General features: G+C 33.2%; 1 protein-coding gene across 1 annotated transcript; it reads left to right on the plus strand.

The window, feature by feature from the left end:
- Positions 1-1,425: 1,425 nt before the first annotated feature.
- Positions 1,426-27,075, plus strand: LOC133333784 (elongation of very long chain fatty acids protein 7-like). The gene is made up of 8 exons (XM_061542074.1): positions 1,426-1,441; positions 9,294-9,628; positions 9,692-9,797; positions 21,224-21,292; positions 21,378-21,568; positions 21,765-21,908; positions 26,529-26,634; positions 26,714-27,075. Exons 1-8 carry the CDS (start codon positions 1,426-1,428, stop codon positions 27,073-27,075), a joined length of 1,329 nt encoding a protein of 442 aa, XP_061398058.1.
- The last annotated feature ends 569 nt before the right edge of the window (positions 27,076-27,644 follow it).

The following is a 27,644-nucleotide window of genomic DNA, read 5'->3' on the forward strand; positions in this document are numbered from 1 at the left end:
TCGAAACTTGCCACAGATTAGGTTATACCAACTTCAGGCTATAATAACTTCTGTATGTTGTGCAACATTTTGTGTCAATCGGCCTAACGTTGGGTCTTTTTTGTACCATTTAACTAAAATCTGACGAAACTATATATGGGAGCTATATATAAATCGTAACCGATTACTACAAAATTTGGCAAACGAAATTTAACACACATCATTCTAGCCTTTATTCAGTACCCCATGCCAAATTTCGTGCAAATCGAAGAAAGGGACTTTGGTACACCATTTACCTTAATCGGACGAAAATATATATGGGAGCTATATCCAAATCTTAACCGATTTTCAGGAAACTTGACACACATAATTTTAGACCTCATTCATTACGCCGTGTCAAATTTCGTGCAAATCGAAAGATATATAGGGACTTTGGTACAACATTTACCTTAAATCGGACGAAAATATATATGGGAGCTATATCCAAAACTGGACCGATTTCATCAAAACTAAGCACACATCATTCTAGACCTAATTCAGTAGCCTATACCAAATTTCGTGCAAATCGAAAGATATATAAGGGCTTTGGTACACCATTTACCTTAAATCGGACGAAAATATATATGGGAACTATATCTAAATCTGAACCGATTTAACATCAACAGACCACACAAAAATCGATCTTTTAAAAAAGGCAAAAAACATGTTTTCATAATGTCTGCTGTTGTATGAAAATTATATCATACTTGTAGGGGCAAAGGGCAGTTCGAGGTGCAGTTTGTTGTTGCTTGATATGTAGGTGTGATTGTATGTGATTTATACACAAATCCAATGTAAAATATATTTACATACACACACACACTGTAGCTGTATGAAGAAAAAATTTCCATTTTTGCAAGATCGATTTTTGTGGTGTTTTTCATTTTTTGGTAATAGGCGCCCAGCATCAAACAGAAAGTATATTTCGGAGCATGGTAAAATTGAAATTCGAATAACTTCGGAAATACTTAACCAATTTTTATGAATTTTGCAGCAATGGTTAGAGGGAATTCTGCATTCTGTTTTACTACACAATGATAGTATATTTATTTATATTTCATAACTAAAATACGTACATTGTTAAGAAAGAGCATTGCGCGTTTTTTAAATTTTGTGGCTGTATAATCGATCTATTGAAGCGGGTATTTTTTATTTTTTTGTTTGTAGGTTTTTGTCTCAAAACTTTGTACCTACTGGAGGTATTGTAATAAAATTGATGTCATATGAAAGGTGTGTGAGTCTGACTATTTCGTGATATATTCAATATTTAAAAAATGTGATATGTTTTGTTTGAAAGATTATGTAGAAAGGTAAATTTGTATATTATTGCCTTACTAAAGTTTTCAAAATACAATTTGACGATTCCAATATTTAGAGATGGGCAGTGGGTAAATACGCAAAGGGTAAATGCCCGGTAAATTGGGTAAGTAACCATTTGTGGTTATTTATTTGTATATTGAATCGGTAATACAACATCTTCCACACTATTTCTTGGTTTCTGTTATCAAATCGATTTAGAATGGATATTTTTACGATACTTTAAAGACGTGGGTAAATACCCGGTAAATTATTTTGGTAAAATGGTAAAATTTTGCTTACATGTTTTTAATGGCAAATCAAATATTGACATGGAAAATGGACCCAGGGACCTCATTTTCTATTTCAATATTTGCTTTGACATTAAAAACATGTAAGCAAAATTTTGGCCGCCTATGTTAAGTGGTTCGGCACCCGATTTGTGGGGAAATACTAAAAATAAGGGTATGGGGGCCAGTAAAAGTGGACATTTCGTACCCGAAGAGAACTCTCTGTGCTAAATTACAGCCAATTTGGTGGTAAGATGTGTCTAATAGACAAAAAATACCTTAAATCGGAAGGTACGGTTATATGGGGGCTATTTCAAAACTTGTACCCGGGGACCCCATTTTTTAATATTTGCTTTGACATTAAAAACATGTAAGCAAACTTTTGGCCGCCTATGTCAAGTGGTTCGGCAGTTAGTGAGTTTAAAGTATCGTAAAACTATCCATTCTAAATCGATTTGATAACAGAAACTCAGAAATAGGGTGTAAGATGTTGTATTACCGATTCAATATAGTAAATGCCCAAATAAATACACACAAATGGGTATTCACCCAATTTACCGGCTATTTACCCAATTTACCCACTGCCCATGTCTAAATATTGATCTCTGACAGGGAATCGGCAAATTGTATTTTGAAAACTTTTGTAAGACAATAACAAACAAATTTATCCTCCTACATAATTGTTCAAATAAAACATTTCACATTTTTTTAAATTTTGAATAGATCTCGAAATAGTCAGACTTCCTAACTTTCATATGACATCAATTTTATTACAATACCTCCAGTAGTTCCAAGGTTATGGGACAAAAATCAGGACATTAAATTCTACATTTATGAAATTTCCAGTTACGTCATCAATATATGTCGCTCCGTTCGCCAAATTGCATGGTCGTAAAGGAAATTGAAATCGGTATATATCTATATGAAAATGAGTAAAAAATAGTTGCTTCAATGGGTCGATTGTACAGCCATAAAATTGAAAAAAACGCGCAATGAACTTTCTTAACGATGCACGAATTTTTGTTATGATATTTAATGATTTGAAAGCGTTGATCGTTTGCATGGCGATTCATCGTTAAATTGTAGCCCGAACTGAAGATGTATGACAGAAAAACCAAACACGAGATGTGTGTAAACTGTTAAAAACAGTGTTGCCAAAAAGATAATAGCTAAAAAATCACCTTTATAGGTGTAATAAATATATAATGTCATTGTACTGTAGAATTCCCTCTAACCATTGCTGAAAAATTCATAAAAATCGGTTAAGTATTTACGGAGTTATTCGAATTTTAATTCTGCCATGCTTCGAAACAGTAAGTATGTTCGATGCTGGGCGCCTATTAACAAAAAATGAAAAACACCACAAAAATCGATCTTGCAAAAATTGAAATTTTTTCTTTATACAGATACAGTGTGTGTATGTGTAAGTGAATATATTTTACATTGCATATGTGCCTAAATCACATACAATCACACCTACATATCAAGCAACAGGAAATTGCACCTCGAACTACCCTTTGCCCCTACAAGTATGCTATAATTCTCATACAACAACAGACATTATGAAAACAATTTTTGCCTTTTTTAAAAAACCTATTTTTGTGAGGCATTTAATTTTCAGGTAATAGGCGACCAGAATCGAGCAGAAGGTGTATTTCGGACCATCGTTAAATTGAAATACAAATATCTCGGCAACTACTAAACCGATTTTTATAAAGTGTCCAGATATGGTTAGAGGAAATTCTAAAGTTTTATTACACATTGCCATTGCATATTTTTACAATTATAAAGGGTGATCTTTTAGCTATTATCTTTCTGGAAACACTGTTTTTAATAGTTTACATATATTTGGTGTATTGTTTCACTTCCCAACATCTTCAGTTCGGGCTATAATTTAACGATGAATGTCAACCCTTTTCAAATCATTGATTTTTTTTTATAAAAACGCGTGCTCTGTTAAAATGGTTCACAGCCCGTTTCTTCAATGGTATGGCTGCATAATCGACCAACTTAAGCGGATATTCCTTACTCTTTTATTAATATAGATATATACCGATTTAAATTTCCTTAACGACCTGGTAATTTAGCGACCGCAGCGTCATCTATTGATACAGTAGTTGAAGAAATCATAAACGAAAAATTTAATGCCGTGGTGTTTTTTTTTTGTAATAACTGTTCAACTACCGCAGATATTGTAAAAGACATGTGTGCCATATGAAAGGCAGGAAGTCTGGTTATTTCGTGATTTAACCCCACACATTCTCGATCTTAATTTTTCAAGATTTTCAATGGACTGGTAAATCAATACCAATGCTTGTTAAGGTTTGTAACTTTGCACATCTATATTTGAGAAGAGAAGAAAAATAATTTACAAAAAATTTTTGTTATTGGTTTGTTGTTGTTTTTTGTAATTAAAGAAAAGTCCTTATTTTTAATGGCGGGCATGATAACACCTCGCTGGAACAGCAGAATACGAAGATTCCAACGGTGTTAGAAAGAGTACATGTCTGGCTCTCGTATGAACTAGGATTATTGACTTCGCTTTAAAATTAACAAAATGGCGGACCTTTGAAAAAATATTTTTGGAAAATCGCGAATTTTTGACCAAAAACCAAGTTAAAAAATAAGGAAGATCTTCACCGATTGGCTTTATCCTAGTTCATACAACAGCTATACACTCACAGAGAAACGTGTAAAAATTTGGAATCGATTGGGTTATTAGTTTTTGAGTTATCGTGCCCGCCATTCGCAAAAGAGAAAAACGCGTTTAAAGTTTGAGAAGCCCTTTAGCCGTCACTTGATGCTGACACAATAAATCGGCTATATTTTCAAGAGTTCTTGAGATTTTCACTTGAAATTTTGTAAGGACATTCTTGAATTAGTGTAGATTCGAATTAAATCAAAAAAAAAAAAATTTGACCCCGAGAATGGGGGTGGGGGTCCCCAAAATTATAAAAAATAAAAAATATGAAATGTTTTATTTGAAAAATTATTTGGAACCTAACTAAGTTTTTGAAATAAAATTTTCCGTTTCCCTACGAATGACCATTACTTCATTATGTTATCTTACAGGTCAGGAAAGACAGCCCTGAGACCCACTTGCATTTGTGGTCCCTGGTATTTTTTAATGAATCCACGCCCATATCTGGTCCCCAAAACAAACATGTTTAAAAACCCACGACTTTATGTCTTACTCGAACAAATATTTAATTAAAAATATATTTTTATCAAAAGTCTAAATGTAATTCCCGAAAAAATATTTTTAACAAAATCAGTCTTTTGAAAGCTTCCTAAAAAATATTTCTTTAATTTTTTAATACAATTGTGAATTTTTTTTTAATATTTTTGTTTCAGGCGGCTATTTCAATAAACATTGAACCGAGGTAAGATTATCGATGAAAATGGGAACCATCACCGTTTTTTAATGTCTATAAATATTAAGCAGTCTTAGTGTATTTTTATAGCAGCCATTTTCTTTAAGGACTACCAAATCAGATATGTAGAATTTTTGGAAATCTATATCCTGATATGAGCCCGAAATGTTTTTTCCAAATATCAAACCTGGTACGTGTTACGGAGCCAAAAGCCCGCAGTTTGCCAATTAGTTAAATTGTCTATCTACCTGTTCTGTATGACTGGTAGGTTTGAGCACTTTCTGAAAGAAAATATCCAGCTGAGCCTGACATCGTTCATCAATTTGTTCCTCTACATCACCATTATATTAAGTACTTTTAAGTAAATAGTCTATGTAGTTGAGTTATTTCTTTATGTAACTTCTTCGTTTATTGAAATAAAACAAATAAACAGATTTAAAAAAAGTACTAAAAATGTGTGTCTTTTTATGGACGTCTAAAAAATCTTTTAGTGGGGGTTCACAATATTAGTTTCTTAGTAACAATAACGCCCAATGTCACAATAATGACTCCCAATGAATTTGAAAACAAATCCCAAAAATTTTGTGCAATTTTGCGCACATTTCACAAATATTCCAGGCGCCCAGAATGAAGTAGCAAGTTGCCCGACAAATTTTGGTCTGGCAACACCAAACCGCGGAAAAATTCGAGCGCCTAAAAGTATGCTACAAATTTTGTAATTTCTTTGTACGGCATTGCCAGATGCAACATTTTACATTTTTTATTTTTTTCTGGCGGGCTACTTTCTATTTTCTTCTGGGCGCCTGGTATTTTTGTGAAATTTGCACAAAAAATGCATACAACCAGCTGAATGAAAAATTGTGACGTAATCACACAAATTATGTCGCATGTGTAGGGGCATGTATACTTACCATATTTGTTGTATCCGTAAATAAAAACAAATAGTATTTTTAGTAAATTCAATATTCTTTATTTTTTATTCAATATTCTTTGTAAAAAATATATACATAGATTTAAAAAATATATGATATATAAATTTTAAGAAATAATTTTCTTAACAACTTTGCCAACTTATTTGGACTATATTCTATTGTAATCCTTCCTTGTGGAATTTTATGATTGAGAGGCGAGGATAATTCCAAAATACATATTGCTCGTTATCGGCGGGCCTGCCATATTTTCAAATAATTTGTATATCGTTTTCGATTGTCATCATACGGAAATTCGAGCATATATAATTCATAAAAACCTGGAATGAAAAATAGAAGACAAATTAAAAATATGTATATAAGCATTAAATAATCTATCTATCCTAAGAGTAATGTGATTGACTGACTGATTTAACGATTTATCAACGCCCAGACGACACGGCTGAAGACAGAATCTAGAAATTTTGGGTGAGGGTCATTCTTGGTCCCAAGGTGACAGATAAGGCTGGGGTTTAGGAAATTCGTACCGGTAGAGTTAAAACTCTTAAATTTTAAATGCGGGTCACTCACTGATAGCGTGTAGAATAGATATAGCAAAGGGTTTTTTGGAGATTCGAACTATAAGTATGCGAAAAGTACTAAATTTAGTACTATTTCGTAGCATGTGAATGGATAGAGCTAAAAACTTGAAATTTGGAATGGTTGAGAAGTCGATGTGAGGAGTGTTTGGAACGCCTGCACTCATGTGTACGAAAAGTACTATATTTGGTAAAAATTGATTTGTAGGTACAAATCGAGTTGGAATCCTGAAAATTTAAATTAACATTACCGTCGAAGTGTAGGATTGGGATATGTACGTAGTTTTGGAAATTTTTTACTTATGTGTACGAAAAGTACTAAATCGTACTATAATTGGTACAATTTGGATTTGGGTAAACCGATAGGGCTGGAACAATGAAATTTGGAGTTAGCATCATTCTAGGGAAGTAGGATTAGGGTCAGGATTCAGTTTACTAAATTGGTACTAAAGTTGGTACAATTTGAATTTTGAGATGAACCAATAGAGCTAGAATCATGAAATTTGAAGTCAGGATCACTGTGGAGGTGTAAGATTGAAGTTTCAGAAATTTCTACTAATGTGTACTAAATTTGGTACAATTTAATTTGTGGGTGCAGCGATAGAGTTGGAATCCTGAAACTTAAATTTAGGATAACTGTGGGGTGTTGGATTGGGTTATGTAGGAAGTTTTGGAAATTCGTAATACTGTTTACTAAATTTTGTACAATTTGAATTGTGGGTGAACCGATAGAGGTGGAATCCTGAAACTTGGTTTTAGGATCAGTGTGGGGGGTATGATTGGGGTATGTAGGAAGTTTTGGAAATTGGTACAACTATGTACTAAATATGGTACAATTTGAATTGCGGGTGCACCAATAGAGTTATAATCCTGAAACTTGGATTTAGAATCACCGTGGGGGTGTAGGATTGAGGTATGTACGAAGTTATGGAAATTCGTACTACTGTGTACTAAATTTGGTACTATTTAAATTATGGGTGAACCAATAGAGTTGGAATCCTGAAACTTGGATTTAGAATGACTGTGGGAGTGTAGGTTTGGGTTAAGTAGGAAGTTTTGGAAATTCGTAATACTGTTTATTAAATTTGGTACAATTTGAATTTTGGGTCAACCGATAAAGTTGGAATCCTGAAATTTGGAATTAGGATGACTGTGGGGGTGTAGGATTGGGGTATATAGGAAGTTTTTTAAGTGGTACTACTGTGTAAAAAATTTGGTACAATTTGAATTGTGGGTGAACCTATGGAGTTGGAATCCTGAAACTTGGATTTAGAATCACTGTCGGGGTTTGGGATTGGGGTATTTAGGGAGTTTTGGAAATTCGTACCACTGTGTACTAAATTTTGTACAATTTAAATTGTGGGTGAACCAATAGAGTTGGAATTCTGAATTTTGAATCATTTTGGGGTGTAGGATCGGGGTATGCATGACCTTTCTTGATGGTTGAAGAGGGTACTTATGGAAATAATGTATGATAAATGAAAAATTTAGATTTGGGTGAACCTTTAGAGCTCGAATCATGAAATTTGGTACTAAATGGTACTCAAAATTAATTTATGGTCGATATTAAGGTGTGGATTGTTTTTTTCTGACAGATGCAGTTCGCTGTGAAAATAAAATAATATGTTAATACATATTTAAATATTTCCTACATTCGCTTACGAAGTTGCGGGCATTTGCTAGTTCCTTATAAAATTGCAAGATTCTAGTTTTATATGTGTTTTATATGCAATTAGAACTAAAATTAGTAAAGTTTAGTACTTTTCGTACACTTATAGGTCGAATTACCAAAAACCCTTTTGCACATCTTTCTAACATTCCATCAGTGACATTCCACCAAATGTCAGAATTCTAGCTCTTCCCGTTCACCTAATACAAAGGGTGCCATATTTGAAACATTTTAGTACTTCTCGTACCCTTCTAGTTCGAATTTCCAAAAACCCTGCCTTGTAACTCGCCTACACACTTACAGCAACGCACACTCAAAATTTCAAGTTTCTAGCTTTATCTGTCACTTACTTAACACTAAGCTCTCGTACACTTCTAGTTCGAATTCGTCCCCTTCTAGTCCGAATTTCCAAAAACCCAGCCTTATATCACGCCTACACACTTATGGCAACCCACACTCAAAATTTCAAGTTTCTAGCTTTATATGTCACTCACTTAACATTAAGCTCTTTTATATATTAAGATAATGGATTCGAATTCCATTCACAATTTCTTTGACAATACATATTTTTATTATAAATTTATTTTTTTTTAGTATTGCCTTATCGTGTGCTAATGTGGTCATTGACGTAGGTAAATTAAAATATATGTTATTATTACAATGTAAACATACTTAAATGCAAATGTATGTATACTCCACATGAACGAAAACCTTAATTTATCCAGCATAGTCTATAAATATGCATTACAAGTGTTGTAATAAAAATTCGCAAATTGTGTGAGAGGCCACAGTCTACACGTTCATTGGTAGCGTAGTTCCAAATTGTTTGTACAAGAAAAAACAACGTTAACAACAAAAATAAATAAATAAAATAAACTAAAATGTTACTGATAAAACTGCTTTACAAAGGAATTGTGTTTGTCGTTAAAAATTCACGGTTAGGCAAGTGTCTAAATAAGATATTAATTATCCATTTTTTAAACCTGGAGATTCAAAATACAAAATTTCAAAAATGTATACCCGTTAAGTACTGTAATTCAAAAATTAATGACATAAAATGCATTAATGTTTTTTTTTTTGTTTTTGAAGTTTAGTTCTAACTAAAATGCGGATTTAATTTAAATGTATATTCTTTACAGATGAACGTATAACAACACATCCGATATTGGGTAGTCCATGGCCAATGATATTCTCAATACTGACATATCTTTTTGTAATCTTAAAATTGGGACCGTTGTTTATGAAAAATCGACAACCATTTAAAGTTGAAAGATATATGCAACTATACAATGTAGTACAGATTTTATTAAACGCATGGATATTTTGTACCCTCATTCGTTACACCGTTCTACAATCGGATTATAGTTACAAATGTCAACCATATGATCCTACAGACCGACGAGACGTGACTCTGAAACTTGTCCTGCCAACAGTATTGTATTATGTGTCGAAATATTTGGATATGTTGGATACAGTAAGTTTTTTGATTAATTTATAAAAATGTTTTTTTTTTAATAATGAATATCTTCTTTTTTAGATATTCTTCCTAGTGCGCAAGAAATATAATCAAATAACATTCCTACATTTGTATCATCATTCGATAATGATCTTTGGTACATATATGTATATGTCACAATTGTTTGGTAAGTACTCGTATTGTATTATAACAGCAAGGAATTGGAATATTCCATAATTTACTCACAGCCAGTGATGAAAGGACCAAAGCCTATGCGCGGAGATGTCGTCTTTTCGAAGGAATATTGACATGAAATTGAACGAGCATAAAAATGCGATCTTTATCTATAAGTTCACTGTTTAAAATGTAATACCAATCAAGCACCCATTGATTATTTGCTTTTCAATCAACATGAATAGGTCGAAATTATATATGGAAGCTTTGCTATATCTAAATCTGAACCGATTTCAAGGAAACTTACCCGAGATTAATTTATATTAATTTCAGTACGTTTTGCCAATCGGCCTAGCTATAGGTCTTTAGCACACCATTTACTTAAAATCGGACGAAAGTACATATAGAAACTATATGTAAATCAGAACCAATTTCAAGAAAACACACGAAAGGTTATTGTAACTTCAGTACTTTGTCCAAAATTGTGTGCGGGTCGGCCAATCTATGGTTCTTTAGGGCACATTAAATCGGACGAAAATATATCAAATAGCACACATCATTCTGGACCCAATTCCGTACCCTATGCCAAATTTCCTTCATATCGAAAGGAAAATCGGACGAAATTATATATGGGAGCTATATCTAAATCGGAACCGATTTTCTAGAAACTTGGCACGCGTCATTCTTGACCTAATTCAATACTCTATGCCAAATTTCGTGCAAATCGAATGGTATATAGGCACTTTGGTACACCATTTACCTTAAATCGGACGAAATTATATATGGGAGCTATATCTAAATCGGAACCGATTTTCTAGAAACTTAGCACACATAATTGTGGACCTAATTCAGTACTCTGTGCAAAATTTCGTGCAAATCGAATGATATAGAGGGACTTTGGTGCATCATTTACCTTAAATCGGACGAAGCTATATATGGGAGCTATATCTAAATCTGAACCGATTTTCTCGAAACTTGGCACACATAATTGTGGACCTGTACTTTGTTTACAATTTAACATCTGTGCAAAATAAATCGTAGAAAGTGATTCTATGCATATCAAAAGGAATCATGTGTCTATCTCGTTTCCTTTTGCCTGTTACAAATATATGCACAAGACATAATTGTACCACATAAATCACAGACGAAAGTATAGGTGTGTATGTGAGATAAGCTATTCTAGAAGGGTACGAAAATCTAAAATGTACCAAATATCGTACCCTTTTTTTCCCAATTTCTGATATTTGGAATGTGGGTCACCTGATGAAAAGCTAGAAAGATGTACAGAAAGGTTTTTGGAAACTTGACTATAAGTGTACTAAAAGTACTAAACCAAATTTTTCTAATTAATTAAGATATAAAGTAAAAATCTTGAGATTTGATAGGGAATATAGGTTAGGAAGTGGTATTATATATGGAAATGGACCTGAAATTCATACTTATGTGTATAAAAATACAAAATGGTATGAAACAACTACAGTTCAGCGCATAGAGACGGAATCCTAAAAAAAGGAATTAGGACAACTATTGGAGTACAGGATTGAGGTAGTTTTAAACAATCGTACTTATGTGTTCGAAAAGTACTTCAAATTGGAATTTAAAATGACTATTGGAGCCTAGGATTGTGATAGTTTAGGAATTTCGTACTTATGGGTACGAAAAGTACTAAATGGTACTAAATTTACAGCTGAAAATCTGAAATTTGGAATTAAGAGTACTATTGAAGATTGAGCTATGGAGACATCATTGGAAGTTCTTATTTATGTGTACGAAAAGTACTAAACGGCAATATATTTGGTAAAATTTGGAATCGTGGTTGCTGTTGGTATTATGTGTACTAAATAGTACTATATTTGGTACAACTTTATTATGAGTGAACGGATATAGTTGGACTCCAGAATTTTGGAATTAAAATTACTGTTGGAGTGTAGGATTGAGGTAGTTTAGGAAATTCTTAATTATATAAACAAAAAGTACTAAATGGTACCAAATAGTTTAACAATTATTTTTGTGTGAACAGATAGGGCTGAGATCCTGAAATTATTATTTGAAATTACAGTTGGAGTGCAGGATTGTGATATGTCGGCATATCTCGAAATTATATGAATGGTACTAAATTTCTTACGATTTAGATTTGAGTGAACGACATAGAGAAAAACTTATAATTGAAAATAAAATTACTCTTAGAGTATAGGATCGAGACAGTGTTGGAACTTCGAACTCATGAGTACGAAAAGTACTAAAATTTTGATATATGGGAACGGTTAGGGCTGGGTAATTTTGGAAATTCGTACGCGTGGGTACGAAAAGTATTACATTTAGTGCAATTTGGACTTCGGTAGAACTGGATCCTAAAAGTTGCAACTAATATTGCTGTCGTAGTGTAGGATTGAGATAGTTATGTAATATGGGTACGACAATTACATGAATGGTACAAATTTGGACTTACGATTACTAATTGAAAGCAGGATTGAGGTAGTTTTGGAAATTCGTACTTTTGAGTATACAAAATAAATAATTTTTATTCAATTGGGGATAGTTTTTAAAATACTTATTTATAAACGGTTGTACGGTATGATAAACGGTAAAAATAAATTGCTACAATTTGATTTTGTGTGAACGGATAGAGCTGAATTCCTGGTTTTGGAAATTCGTACCCGAAGAAATTCGTACATGAAGTACGAAGAATTTATACTGAATTTATTGAAACTCATACATATAGGGTTTTAGTGACAAGAAACGGGTAAAAATGAGAACAGACAATTAAAACCTTTAAGGGGACCCCCCATTCTCGGGGTCAATTTTTTTTTATTTAATTCGAATCTACACTAATTCAAGAATGTCCCTACAAAATTTCATGTGAAAATCTCAAGAACTCTTGAAGATATAGCCGATTTATTGAGTCAGCATCAAGTGACGGCTAAAGGGCTTCTCAAACTTTAAACGCGTTTTTCTCTTTTGCGAATGGCGGGCACGATAACTCAAAAACTAATAACCCAATCGATTCCAAATTTTTACACGTTTCTCTGTGAATGTATAGCTATCGTATGAACTAGGATAAAGCCAATCGGTGAAGATCTTCCTTATTTTTAAACTTGGCTTTTGGTCAAAAATCGGCGATTTTCCAAAAATATGTTTTCAAAGGTCCGGCATTTTGTTAATTTTAGAGCGAAGTGAATAATAGTTCTACAGAGAGCCAGACATGTACTCTTTCTACAAAACAATTACAAAATTTGTTTGTAAATTATTTTACTTAAAAAATATATGTGCAAAGTTACAAACCTTAGCAAGCATTGGTATTGATTTACCAGCCCATTGAAAACCTAAAAAATTAAAATTGTGAAAGGGGGGGGGGGGTGTTTCCCTTAAATGTCGATTTGTTGTCTTTAAGGACCCCACCTAAAATTTTATGAGCAACATTTTTTGTAGAATATTACGCATCATGCTAAAATTCCGAAGTCCGATTCAATAAATTAAGGATGAAAAGGACATACATGGAATCGAGTTAAAAGGACAAAATGTTCTACAAAAAATCCTCGTTCGATTTTACAGAAGAAATGTATATAAATTCAATTTATATAATTATATATTCATTATAGGAATTTCTAATTTTGTTGCAATTTGTCAAATTATTTCTATTACTTTATATATTTTTAAATATTATTTCCTTATTTCCAGGTTCACATGGTCAATTTACCGGTGTACTGAACACGCTTGTGCACGTTGTTATGTACACATATTATTTGGTTGCTTCGACAAAACCCAAAATAGATTTAACACCTTGGAAGAAACGAATAACCAGTATTCAATTGCTGCAATTCATCATATTGGGAATTCATTTTTCATTTCCACTTTTGTTCTTTAAATGCAATATTAACTTGTTCTGGATGCGAGTGGCATTTATACAAAATCTCTTTATGATTGCAATGTTTTCGAATTTCTACTATCGTACTTATATACGAAAGGATGAGAAGAAAGTGAAATCATCATAAAATGTTGTATTCAAATTTGATTATATAATTTTGAAATAAAATTAACAGATAAACATGACGATATTATTAATAAAGATGTTTGAATTTTTGTTTCAGTAATAAAACATATTGAAAATTGGGTTTTAATGGTTGACAGAAATCGTTTTAGGTTTTCGTCAACATGTCGTTAATATAAATAGCAGGGACCGTAACGGTTATAACTTATATCAAATCAGGTAAAAAATAACTGTTATTATGTGACCTAAATAAAAAAAATCCACTTTAATTAATTATTTTTTAACGGAAAAAATAAACGTTGATTTTTAACTGTTAAAAATGATTTTTATTTTTTCCGTCAAAAATAAAAGTATTTTTGCGATTTTTATTTTTTCCGTCAAAAATAAAAGTCTTTTTGGGACTTTTATTTTTTTCGTCAAAAATAACAGTCTTTTTGAAAAATTCGATCAATATAGAAAATTTTGCTTTATATACCCAATTTGGACACGATTTTTTACAAATAAATATGGTGCTTACAAAAATCTTTTCTTCTGCATCTAATAATGAAATTCGATGTAGAATAATTTTGTAATAATCCTAAGATGCAGTCATGTTGAAGATTTTGACAAATTTTTAGGGGTTTACTTAGCACTTAGGTTAGGGATGTACGGTTGTTAATAACAACCGTACAGTCAGAGGCAATTGCCGATTGTGATCATCTCTGATACCTGAAAAGAAAAGGGACAAGAAGAGAGAATTGGAAGAGAAGAGAAAATAGTTGGAGTTGGAGAGCCTAGAAGATGGTTATTTTAGCCATGCCAGATTTTTGACAAAGCCTAGGATCTGATTGGGGTCTATTTTTGAGAAGCAAGCTAGATTATCAATTTCATGTCTTTCAAACTGTTTGCGTTTGAAAGATTTGAAATCCTCTCCGTCGGAGTCCCATTTCGAAGTAAGGGATCTAATCATGGAGTGAACTGTTATAATTCCCACAAAGATTTTTATCTTATGTGATAACAGCGAATAAGTTCTTCGGCGAGATAATTCAGGCCAGAAAGCTTTTGAGATTCTGCAACCAGGTTCTCTCGACCATCTGTTGTAGACTACCTCGCCGTAGAACAAACGGATTTCGCTAATGAAATAGCCAATGGGTGGTTGCACAGATCTCTCAATAGGAAGATTGGGCGACTGTGGATCCCCTCGAGCACGCTCGTCGGCTATCTCGTTCCCTTCTATGTTGCTATGTCCTGGAACCAAACATAAATTAACTATCCGTCGTAGACTTGCAATCAAGAACTGCTTTTGAGTTAATAGTGTACGACTTTAAAGCCTTGAGGGCCGCCTGACTATCGACATATACCGTCACCGGTTCGTATTATCGGCAGTAAGTGTTTTGATTTTCTCGGCCGCATTCGTGATTGCAAGGCTTTCTGCTTGAAAAACGCCACAACGATTGTTAAGTTTATATGAGTTGTATATCTCTAATTCCCTTCCCTGCACCAGTGCCTTCCTCCATCTTTGACCCTACTGTGAAAAATGGCAGACCTGGCAGAGGTAAGGAGCTACTCTGATATCGGTAAAGTCTCTATGAGAGGGAACTTAATCGCTAATGTGAGTATTTCTCCTCAAGAAGTCACAACCTGGCGTTCTGTTGAGGATGCCATAGTGACCATAGTTGAGCCACTTACAGTCATCCGTATCTCGAAGCCTCAGGGCAGCCTGGAATTTAGTCATAGTGTCCAGTGGTTGAAGATTCAAGATCACATTCAAAGCTGCCTGCGGTGTGCTTCTTAGCGCTCCTGTAGTCAAGTCGAGCCCGATCGCTGTACTGAATTCATTTTAGTTAGCAGTATCTTTTAGTTGACAAGGCATCCATATGTAAGAATGGACAGCACGACCGTCACATACAACCAGTGTATTATCTCTGGTCTTAGTCCCCAGCTCTTTCCTATGGAGTTCTTGCAGGAATAGAGTGCTAATAGTCCCTTCATAGATCGTTCCTCAATATTCCTATTCCACGTTAATTTGCGGTCAAGGATTGTAACACGGTATTTTGCTTCTTCCGAAAGGGATAAGGCCACTCCACCCAAAGATGAACAAATTTGGAATCTTACGTTTCCCAGTGAAGAGCACCGATTCTGTCTTAGTGGGGTTTACACCAAGACCCTTGGCGTGTGCCCAGTTGGACAAAAAGGGCGTAATAAATAATTAGCACTTACTAAAGTCAACAAAGAATTTGTTGCCAATATTGTCAATTTTACACTGCAAATTTCTAAAAAACTATTGAATTTATATATATTTTTTAGACACATAGTGAAATTTGACCTGGAATATTTCAATCTTTGACGCTATGAACGAAAAATTAAATCATTCGTTTCATTTATGGCGGTACCAAGGTATGGTTTGGTCTTCTCGCCGTTTACTGCCAGACCCACTTTGGCAGACTCCTTTTCAATTTGTTCAAAGGTGGCTGTTACCGCTCGCAATGTTCGACCCATTATATCGATGTCATCGGCGTAGGCGAGTAACATGTGTTGTTTGTTGTACAGAGTGTCATTTCCAGCAGGATATTAAAAAGATCACACGACAAACTGTCACCTTGTCTGAATCCTCCTTCGGTATTGAAGGGCTCCTTCCTACTTTAACTGCTGACCTTGTGCCACTTAAACTTATCCCGCCTTTTTTGTGCACGGGACACAGGGTGCTGCATTCATCTAGCCAAATTGTGCTAATCAGCTGGTGCATGCTCCTGACCAACATCTGGCCACCAGTCTTGAATAGTTCGACTGGTAACCCATCGGTTGCTTTGTTGTTCTTGAGCCGATTAATTGCTTTTATGACCTCATCTATACATCATCTCTTATTGGTTCTGGGGTATCTTCTTCATCGTCACTATTTGATACTAGAAGCTTTTCAAAATGCTCCTTCCAGATCCTTAACACACTGTCTGTATCAGTCACCAGGTTTCCTTCTTCATCTCTACAGGAGGATGTGTCTGCACCAAAGCCTTCGGTTTGGTGTTTTATTCGTTGGTAAAATTTCCGGACTTCATTCTGACTCCTGTACGATTTGCTCACGCTCACGTTTTACTTGTTCTTTCTTCTTTTTTCTGAAAACACGTTTCTCCTCTCCCCTTTTCTCCCGATAATTCTGTTGCTACTGTCTGCAAGGTTGCCCTACATGCTGCTTTTTTTACATCAGTAGCATTACGACACTCCTGATCGTATCATGGGTTTCTTGGTGGTGGTTTTTGGTACCCAATTGTTCCTTTTGCTGCAGTTTGTAGGAAGTGGGCAAAGAATTGCAATTTGGCACACATAAGTAAAAAAATTTCCAAAACTACCAACATATTGCAACCCCACACGATGACGGTAATGTTAATTTCAAATTATAGAATTCCACTAAATTTCGTGTACATGAGTACATATTTCCAAAACCATCTCATTATATCGAACCTACTTCTCAACCTTGACTCGCACTCCAAATTTCAAGTTTATGCTACGAAAATGTACAAAATTTAGTACATTTTAGTACTTAGTACAGTTCTAGATCCACTGGTTGGTTTCATATTTATACAACAAATCGTATCATATTTAGTAATTTTTAGCCCTTTTCGTGTCGTTCTAGTAGGAATTTTGAAAAGCCCAGCCTTATCTGAAACCATGAGAATAAGAGTGATCCTTACCCAAAATTTCAAGATTCTAGCTTCACACATTTCGTCTGGTCGTTGATGAATGTTTAAGTCAGACACTCAATCACTTTACTCGTTCTATTCACAAAAATATGAAATTTTGACTTGAAATTTATTTTTAAACAAAGATAAACAATTTTTCTGGAGAATGGTTAAAGTCCCCATATTTGAAATATATGGGCAATATTGCCAATTTTTTAACATAGCTGAAGAGGAGGTTTATGAAGAGGAGGGAATTATGCAAAAAGTGAATAGTTTTGGGTTAATTGATCTGTAGACCTCGGATTTTGCATATTTTGCATATGTTTGCATATTTTGCATATATTTTGCATATTTTGCATATTTTTGCATATTTTGCATATGTTTGCATATTTTTGCATATTTTGCATATTTTTGCATATTTTGCATATTTTTGCATATTTTGCATATTTTTGCATATTTTGCATATATTTTGCATATTTTTGCATATTTTGCATATTTTGCATATATTTTGCATATTTTTGCATATTTTGCATATGTTTGCATATATTTTGCATATGTTTGCATATTTTGCATATGTTTGCATATTTTTGCATATTTTGCATATGTTTGCATATATTTTGCATATTTTGCATGCATTTTTGCATATTTTTGCATATTTTTGCATATTTTGCATATTTTTGAATATTTTGCATATGTTTTGCATATTTTGCATATATTTTGCATATTTTTGCATATTTTGCATATGTTTGCATATTTTGCATATTTTGCATATTTTGCTTATTTTTGCATATTTTGCATATTTTTGCATATTTTGCATATTTTGCATATGTTTGCATATTTTGCATATATTTTGCATATTTTTGCATATTTTGCATATTTTGCATATCGACAATGCATATTTTGTATATTTTTTGCATATATTTATCGCATATCGACCTAGCATACCGTGCATATTTTGCATATTTTTTGCATATTTTTTGCATATTTTGCATATTTTTTGCATATATTTTGCATATTTTTTACATATATTTTGCATATTTTTTGCATATTTGTTGCATATTTTTGACATGACCCCAAATATCGATCAATTAAAGCATGAAACGCCTAAATACAAAATTTGAGTCCAATCGGATAAAGCATAAAAAATATGCAAAAATTCGAGGTCTATTGATCTGTCATTGCAAACTGTTCATGATATTGATCTCCAAACTTTATTTTGGTGGAAGCTGTGTTTATTTTAATGTATAAAAATGTGTAAAAAAGGCGTACCAGTGTTTTTATGTTCTTTAACGATTTGTGATTAAGCCACTCATTTCACAGTCTTCGTGTCAAAGTAAAACTAGAAGCCAACAAAATGGGGACTACGCCACTTATGTATAATTTTTCAAAATTTTAACTGTATCTACCTATAAATGATGCTGACATTTTGAAGCTCGATTTTGAGTGCTTGTTTAATTTTACTTCTAGCTTTAGTGCGCAAACAGGAATTTCTAAAAAATCAATTATAAGCTTATTGTAGTCGCGAATCTGAGTAATTTGTTATATATTTTGTGTGTGTAGTATGCACAGCACAGAGTAATACTCATCGAAAGGTGAAAATTTTGTGCGATCAAATTTCTAAAAAAAAACCTATTTTTCGGGTCCAATTTTTAGATCTGTCAACTGAATGAAATGAGTACCGGCGATCAATAAGGTTTTTTTTACGTTTCGGATGATATAAAATCTTCTTCGTGAAAATCTATCTACTACCAAAAACACGAAATTTGGCAAAAAAAAAAAAATTTTGAAAATATCGCGGATTTATTAGCGTTTTCTGTGGATCATTTCCGCTTCAATAAATGACCTCATACGGATTTTGATCGTTTTCGAAAAGAGAACTTTAAAAACTTCAGCCGAACGAGAGATGTACCCAATTTATCTTAAAAATAGTATGAGCTGGCACATCCATGGTTCTTAATGGACCTCATAGAAATCGGTATAGATCGATGTTTTTTTAGGCTGCACACCGAAATCGGATGCGCGTTAATGGCATATGGAGTTTTCGGAAATTATTCGCGTTTTACGAGTTTTTGGGTACTTCAATGCAACATGAAGTATATCTTAGCCGTCAAGTGAAATTTCGCAAAATATATATGGATTGGAAGATAAACTGCAGTACTTCCTGGAAACCACATGCGCATCAAATGAATTTGAGAATTACGCGATTTAGGCGCAATTTAAAATGTATATTTCAGAATATTATTTTATTTTAAGATTGATTCCTCTTTATAGAACCCCAAGATTTATCGGAAGGGTCCTGATATAATCCGCAAGGCTTATACTTATAAACAAAAAGTGATTATTATTTTTATATATGTCAATTTTTCGGCGAAATTCGGGTAAAATAGCAGAATAACCTCAATTTTTTTTCTGAAATTTTTTAAAAAATAAATATGATGACGTAATTTTTTCGAACCAAAAACAAATATTTTTCCTCAATATCTTGTTTTGTTGTCCCTTTGATTTACAACCAGCTACACGGACTTGTGTGATTTTGTTATCATTTGATTCATCATGGGGTTTAGATTATGTAGATATTTTTAAATTAATTTTTAGGTGTGTGTGTATGTCATTATTATAATATATTCATATCCTTATTTTACGGAGGAACACATATATCAACGTTCTTGGTCAATATAATAATCTGCGTAATTTTAAGATTTTTTTCTTATGCCGAAAATTAAAACCTCGATAACCTTTGCGCGCATCAACCAAAAATTTGATCGCGAGTGGTTTCGTCAGAACATTTTCCTCTATATGTTTACCAAAAATCATTGATGTACCACGAAAACAAAAAAAACCGATTTTTTGAAAATGGAATATTAAAAAATTGCCAATATTGCCCATATACATTTTTCCCCTATACCCGAAAATGATATTTGGTCACAAAATAGCATTCCTGGTCCATAGAGGATCGACCTAAATAACTTAACACATATGCTACTTGTAAAATAAGCGAGGATCCAAAAAGCAAATTTCGAAATGACAAGTGTGGACAACTCTCTAAGCTATAAAGCTTTAGAAGGGATTTTAACTTTAACAATTATACTTTTATGTACACATTAGGAAATGGTGTAATGATTCAGCATACATGAAACTATTAAATTGGGTATCATACTTTGAGCACTTATACGACAAGCCGAATATATTTAGACTAGGTTAAATTTAGAATTTTTAGTAAAGTAGTGATTATTTGTCCCTAGTCAATTTTGGAAATGTTTGTGAACTTTCGTTTTCAGATCGTTGCACTATCAAAAAAATATAAATTTCGTATATGTATTCTCATTCGAAACAAAATTAACATATTTTATTTCCGTTGTATATAAATTGAATTAAATTTTACTTTTATCCTATTTAGCATACGATGACAACAAATTATATGTACGAATCGAAATTCTCTTTTCTTTGCAATTGAGTGGTTTCTTCCATGGGCAAACGACTTAAATTCTGAAAAAAATGAATATTCAATTTCTTGGAATTCGGGGGAAAGCTTTCTATAGTATATGTTTCTAAAAAAATTTTTACAAAATTTCTCGATGCCATTCGGTGGATATCATTCATACGAAGTGCAAGTGGAATTGTCAACGTTTGTGACTTGTGCGTTTGGCACATTTTGTGTATTGTATAATCATAATAAAAATAATAATAATAATATTTATATTAAATTTATTTATTTACATTTTTCGTGTGTAAATTTTACAGAGGTGTAAACGTGTAAGCACGTGTTCCAAATTTTTGTAAAAAATATATAAATTGCAGCATTTAGAATGTTTTATGTTATAAAATATTTATATGGTTTATTGGCCAAACTTTATGCCGATCATGCGGGTAGGTTAAATGACACATCAGCGGGCTTATGATGATTGACTTATGATGATTTTTATATTTACTTCGTTTTATTTTTATATTACAGATCCACGTGTTAAAGACCTGCCTTTAATCTATTCACCATTGGCCCCGCTCTCCATTATAGCCTTGTATTTATTGTTTGTGCTAAAATATGGCCCGAAATGGATGGAAAAACGCCAACCATTCGAATTGAAAAATATAATGCGTATCTACAATGGCATACAAGTTATAGCCAACTTGATTTTATTTATTATCGTAAGTATTGAATTAAATGCGTCAGCGTTGTCTATTCGGACATGCTGTGTCATTGTTAACTCGTTTCTTTTTATTGTTACTTTTTGTGTTCTTCATATTTGCCAAAACAATCTAATTTGTCTAATGGATTTACATTTTTTCCTCTGTTTCATTTTATTTTGTGTGTGTTTTTTGCATGGTCAATGCACGTGGACAGGCCATTCCAAATTCATATGGTCATAAAAACTTTAGCTTTCGCTGCCAACCACCAGATCCAACAAATACCGAGCCGTGGATGATGCGCTGCCTTTATGTAACCTATGGCTATTATTTAACAAAGTATTTGGACCTTTTCGATACGGTATGTATGAAATTTATTTGTCAAGTAGTTTAAGGTATACGATATGCATTGGATTAAATTTACTACGTCGCAGACGATGTAAAATACTAGGAACACATTCCAAAACGACACATTATTGAAAACTTTGTTTGTAAAATCTGCAATTGATTTTCATTTAGAATAGGATTGCCTTGAACTAATGAAAAAATTTACATATCGTTTACGAGAACATGTAAACAATTACAAATTCCATATACAAAGAGTGAGCCCACAGCAAAAAAAAAAAAAAAAAAAAAAAAAATTACGTCAAAAACATGATTACAATTTAAATTGTAGTTTGTAGTGAATTTTCTATGGAATCCAAAAACAAAACAAAAATACCAGAACTACGATACATTTTTCTGGATGTACGTAAATAATGAAAAGTCATTGTGTCAGGTGTGACCTAACATATTGTGATAAACTACTCACGATTAAACACTATGTTGCCTAAACGAGACATTCATCATATGATTAGGTTTGCCCAGGAAAAAAGGCGATAATTTTCTTCGAAGTTTTTCTTTTAAGAACAACGTTTTTTTTTCTATTAAGAACTTTCATAAAAACGTCTTTAACAACATTGTCAGATTTGTCCCAACATTTCATTCCGCTAATCGACATAGGCCATTTTTTAAGATTGTCAAATTGTGAAGGATCCAAGGAGCAAAGAGTTCAATAGTAACAAATTTATGCTAGTAGATGAAAAAACATAGTGTTGCTCAATGAACTGAAGATTCTTCAAGAATATTCTTAATGCATTAAAATCTCTATAATTCGGAGAAGATCTTTCTTATTTGTTAACTTAGTTTGTGGTCAAAAAAAGGCTATTTTCCAAAAAAAAAAAAAAAAAAAATGTTAAAGTTCCGCCATTTTGTAAATTGTTTTGCGAATTCAAAAATCCTAGTTCATACGAGAGCCAGACATGTACTCTTTCTAACACCGTTGGAATTTTCGGATTTTGATGTTCCCGCCCGCCATCAAAAATAAGGACTTTTCTTTGATCACAAAAAACAACAACAAAAAGTTGATGTATTTTTTTTTTTCTTTTTAAATCTTCCAACTTACAAACCTTAACAAACTTTGGTATTCATTTACCAGCCCATTTAAAATCTTAAAAATAAAAAATCGAGAATGGGGGGGGGTTCCCTTAAGTGTCCGTCCTGCTTATAAATACTTGTCATTCTGGTTAGTGCGCACGATAACTCTTGAAAAGAGTAGCAGTTTTAATCCAATTTATTCCAAACCAAAATCATGTTCGAAGATGTAGAATATCAGACAACTCTTTCTAGTACTTCCCCTACAAGTGGCCAAAATTTTGCTGAAAAATAAATGTTTAATAACCAGCGAAAGTATAATCCGTTTGGGTCAAAACTTTTGCATAACCTAATATTTTTACTAAAACTATATCGAGTTCGAAGGTGGAAAATATTGGTCACCTCCTTCAGGGGCATCCCCTACAAAGGATCCACATTTGTAAATAAATATCTTTAAATTCGAACGGAGTATCCGATTTGGTAAAACTTTCGTACATTGTAAAATCTTTGTTGAACTTATTTTGAATCTGAAAAGAGGATCTAATGGCCCACTCCCTGTACGAGAGCAGTTCGGAAAGTTCTTAGCCTAGCACAAAAGGACGGTGTAGACTGAAAAAATAAGTGTTTTGGAAACTTTCATTTCTGTTATGAAAACATGTTAAAAAAGACACTTCCGCATTTTTTTACAATAAAAGCACACATTTCTAATTTTTCTATTGTAAAATATTGCGGATGCGTCTTTTTTGAACATCTTTTTCTATATGAAGGAGTTGTCAGATCGAAACAAAATTTAACATGTGTTTTCTTTTTTCTGTCTATACCGCGCTTTCTGTGCTAGGCTAAGAACTTTCCGAACTGCCCTCGTAGTGTCTCCTCCATAAAGAGTCAACATTTTTAAACATTTGTAAGTCTAATACGAAACATATTGTGCATCCGATTTGACCCATATCAAAAGATGCAGCCTATCGGTCCATTCCTTCAAGTAACGCGCCAAAGTGTTTAAAACCGTAATAATGAAAATATTGATCCATACCGAAAATGCGTTCTGTTGATCAACTTCCCCAGGTATCTCGACTTTTTCTCAATTTTTATTTCTTACTTTCATAGCCGATGTGTTGCGTATAGACCGCATTTTCGGATTTATTGTAGGTTTGACAAAATTGAATCACGTCGGTTTAAAACGTTGGCCCTTTGTGGGGGACTTGATCTATGTAAGGTAACCATATCACGATGTGTAAAATTTCGATGTAATTGGATATTCCGTTCGCTTCATTTGTGCTGTACAAAATTTTGACACTTTGTGGGGGAGGTGATAGTAGGAGTTTACCATCTCATCTTCCAACATTATATAGGCATAGTTAAAATATTAGTTATGCAAAGTTATTATTCAAATCGTCCGTACGCATGGTAAATTAATTTTCATCAACATTTTTGTGTGGTACCTGAAGTTTCCATCCTTCAGGTACCATCCTTCAGACGCGTCCGATCTTCAGACTTGCTTTATGTATGAAAGAAATATTACGATGTGTACATTTTGTATGATATCGGACATTTCATACTATTGTTATTGCATAAAACGTTTTCAAAATGTTGACCCTTTGTAGAGCAGATGATGTCCATCTTCGGATTCGATCTAGGCTATGTAAAAATATTACAATGTGTAAAGTTTAGACGATATTAGGATATTCCGTTCTCTTCATAAAAAAATTACAAATTTTCAACATTTTGGCCCTTTCTTGGAGAGCTACTAGAAGGAGTGGGTCGATAAGTCCCAACATTAGACATGTTTGGTTAAAGTGTTTGTTGCGCTAAGTTTCGTTTAATCCAGATGCAATTTTTACAATTTTCTGAAGGAATGGATCGATTCGTTCCAACTTTGAACATGATTTAAGTTTGGAAGAAATATTACGATATGCAAAGTTTAGAAATAATCGGTTACTTCCTTAGAGAGTTATCATGCGCACCAGCCAGACGGACGGACGGACGGACGGACATTTATAAATCAACTCTAAGTTGTCTGAAACGGATTTGCTGCAAACAATCATGGGGTATAATACCAATATTTCGTTTAGGGACATTATTGCAGTTGCAAAGTGTATATGTCCTCATAAGTCATTAGACTGAGCATATAATGAACAAATGCCGGATCGGTACATGCAAATTGTCTGCTAGTAGGTTATTTGTACCCTTAGACAATTAAATATTAAATTACAGATACCACGGTTGGAAACATAGGCTAGGAACTTAAAATAGCAAATATTAGGCAGGACATAAGTATTTACTTAAGTAACAACCTGGAACGTCAAATTACAGATTTTTCATTTGGAAATTTTTGATAATTTTCTGCAAAGCCAAATTATAGCTTTCGGCCTTAATTTTCATAATGGGATGGGAACTTTATATGGAGGTTCTGTCAGAACTTGGAATTATAAAGAAATGTTTTTGCATAGATGTACCCAAAATGCCGAATAGAGGGGGTTTTCTGTTGGAAATGCGACTAAAATAATATAAATACCGAAAAATTGCCAAAAACAGGACCGGTATTGATAATTTTCTGCATAGATTTATGTCAGCCTCTAAGGTCCCGGTATGCCCAATTAAAGCTTTTTCGATTGGAATATGTAATATAAAGCCTACAAATATCAAATTTGGGCGGTACCTTCATATGGGGGCTATGTCAAAACTTGGAACTATAATAATAATTTTTTACGTAGATGTATGCAAGCCTTTAAAATCCCGAAATGCAAAATTAGAGCATTTTCGGCTCGAACTTTATTGTATTGTGTGCTAGCAGGTTCTTAATGGTCTGAAAATATATTGTTGTAAATAACACTCGGGATGGAAAACTAAACTTAAAAAATTATCGAAAAAATGGGAAGCTATTTCAAATTATGAACTTATTTTCAAAATGTTCTGCAAATATGTTTATCATCCTCCAAGATTTCGCATTGTCATATGACACTCACTTTTGTGGGAAATTGCGACCAAGATCTTCAGAAAAATATAGCTACAAGGACATAGAAGAATATTTATATGTATACTTTATGGGCCTCCTGTAAACATTTCCATGATAGAACGGAATGACAAATTTAAAATGTTGGAGGTTATATAAATCGAACTCCACTATATCTAGAATATGTTATTGCTCCTGGCTCTATTAATGTACACATAGCCATGTACTTTGGTAGTTTAAGGGAACCTCCCCCATTCTCGATTTGAAATTTTCAAGATTTTGATTTTTGGTGATTAAAGAAATGTCCTTATTTTTGATGGTGGGCATAATAATTCCTCACTGGAACATCGGAAACAGGAAATTTCAAGGGAGTTAGAAAGAGTAGTATCTCAGCATTGAACACAAACATTAAATGTACTTAATTTAGTAAAATTTTTAATTTCTTGTACACGTTTAGAAACACCTCCTTAAAACAACTTGACACACCATCATATATCGCCATACGAATTTCAAGATTTTAGCACTATTTGTTTTCTTCCATTACCAACTTTCGCACATTTAGTACATTTTTATTTAATTATTAAATAATTATAATTTAATAATATGAATTTACAGATATTTATTGTGCTGCGTAAAAAGACTCAGCAGGTGACATTCCTGCATGTCTATCATCATGCCGGTATGGTGTTTGGAGTCTATATTTATACAACATTTTTGCCAGGTATGTTTGTGTTGCACTTTTGATTCCACAAAAATATTAAAATCATTTGTTTTCTTCTTTATTTATTTGTGTCTTTTAGGAAGTCACTCAACAATGTTGGGTGTCATAAATCTGCTCGTACACACGGTGATGTATTCGTATTATTTCATTGCCTCGATACGACCCACGACACAGACACTATGGTGGAAGCGACACATTACACAATTACAGTTGGCACAATTCGCCTATTTGGTATTCCACTTTTTGCAAGTTCTTGTCAACAATACCTGCGATCATCCGTTTCTAGTGGCGTTGGTTGGATTTATTCAGAATATCTTTATGTTTGCACTATTCTTTGAATTCTATTACAGAGCATACATGAAAAAGGATAAGAGCAGGAGGAAGGAGGCTAAAATAGCAAACGATATGGGCGTAAATGAGAATAAATTGAAAGCTAGTTAGAAACTAGTTTGCAATTTTCTTTTACCTATTAAGAATTACCTATTCTTAAGATTATATACAAAAAATAAAATAAAAATGTACTTTTATTTTGAAAATAATGTTTTGTAATATAAATGGAAACAATCGATTAAATTGATGGCGATTATTTTTATGAAGCTAGATTATTAAGAAACTTGACTGACTGGCTTCACGATTAATCAAAGCCCAGACGAAACGCCTGAAGCTAGAATATTTTGGGTGAGGGTCACTCTTGGTCCAAAGGTGACAGATATGGCTGGGTTTTTGTAAATTCGAACCGGTTGAGCTAGAACTCTTAATTTTGAAATGAGGGCCACTGATGGAGTGTAGAATAAATATAGCAAAGGATTTTTTTGGACATTCGAAGTATAGGTATTGGAAAAGTACTAAAATGTACTAAATTTGGTACAATTTCTTGTGGATGGATGCAGCTAAAAATTTGAAATTTGGAATGTGAATTTAAGAAGGTTGAGAAGGTGGATCGATTTGGAAATTGTTGGGATTTGGAAATTGTTTACTTATCTGTACGAAATGTACTAAATCGTACTATA

This window comes from Musca vetustissima, unplaced genomic scaffold (assembly GCF_032173495.1).
Source record: "Musca vetustissima isolate MV318-11 ecotype Yass unplaced genomic scaffold, APGP_CSIRO_Mvet_v1 utg43672, whole genome shotgun sequence".
In the NCBI taxonomy this organism is placed as follows: Eukaryota; Metazoa; Arthropoda; class Insecta; order Diptera; family Muscidae; genus Musca; species Musca vetustissima.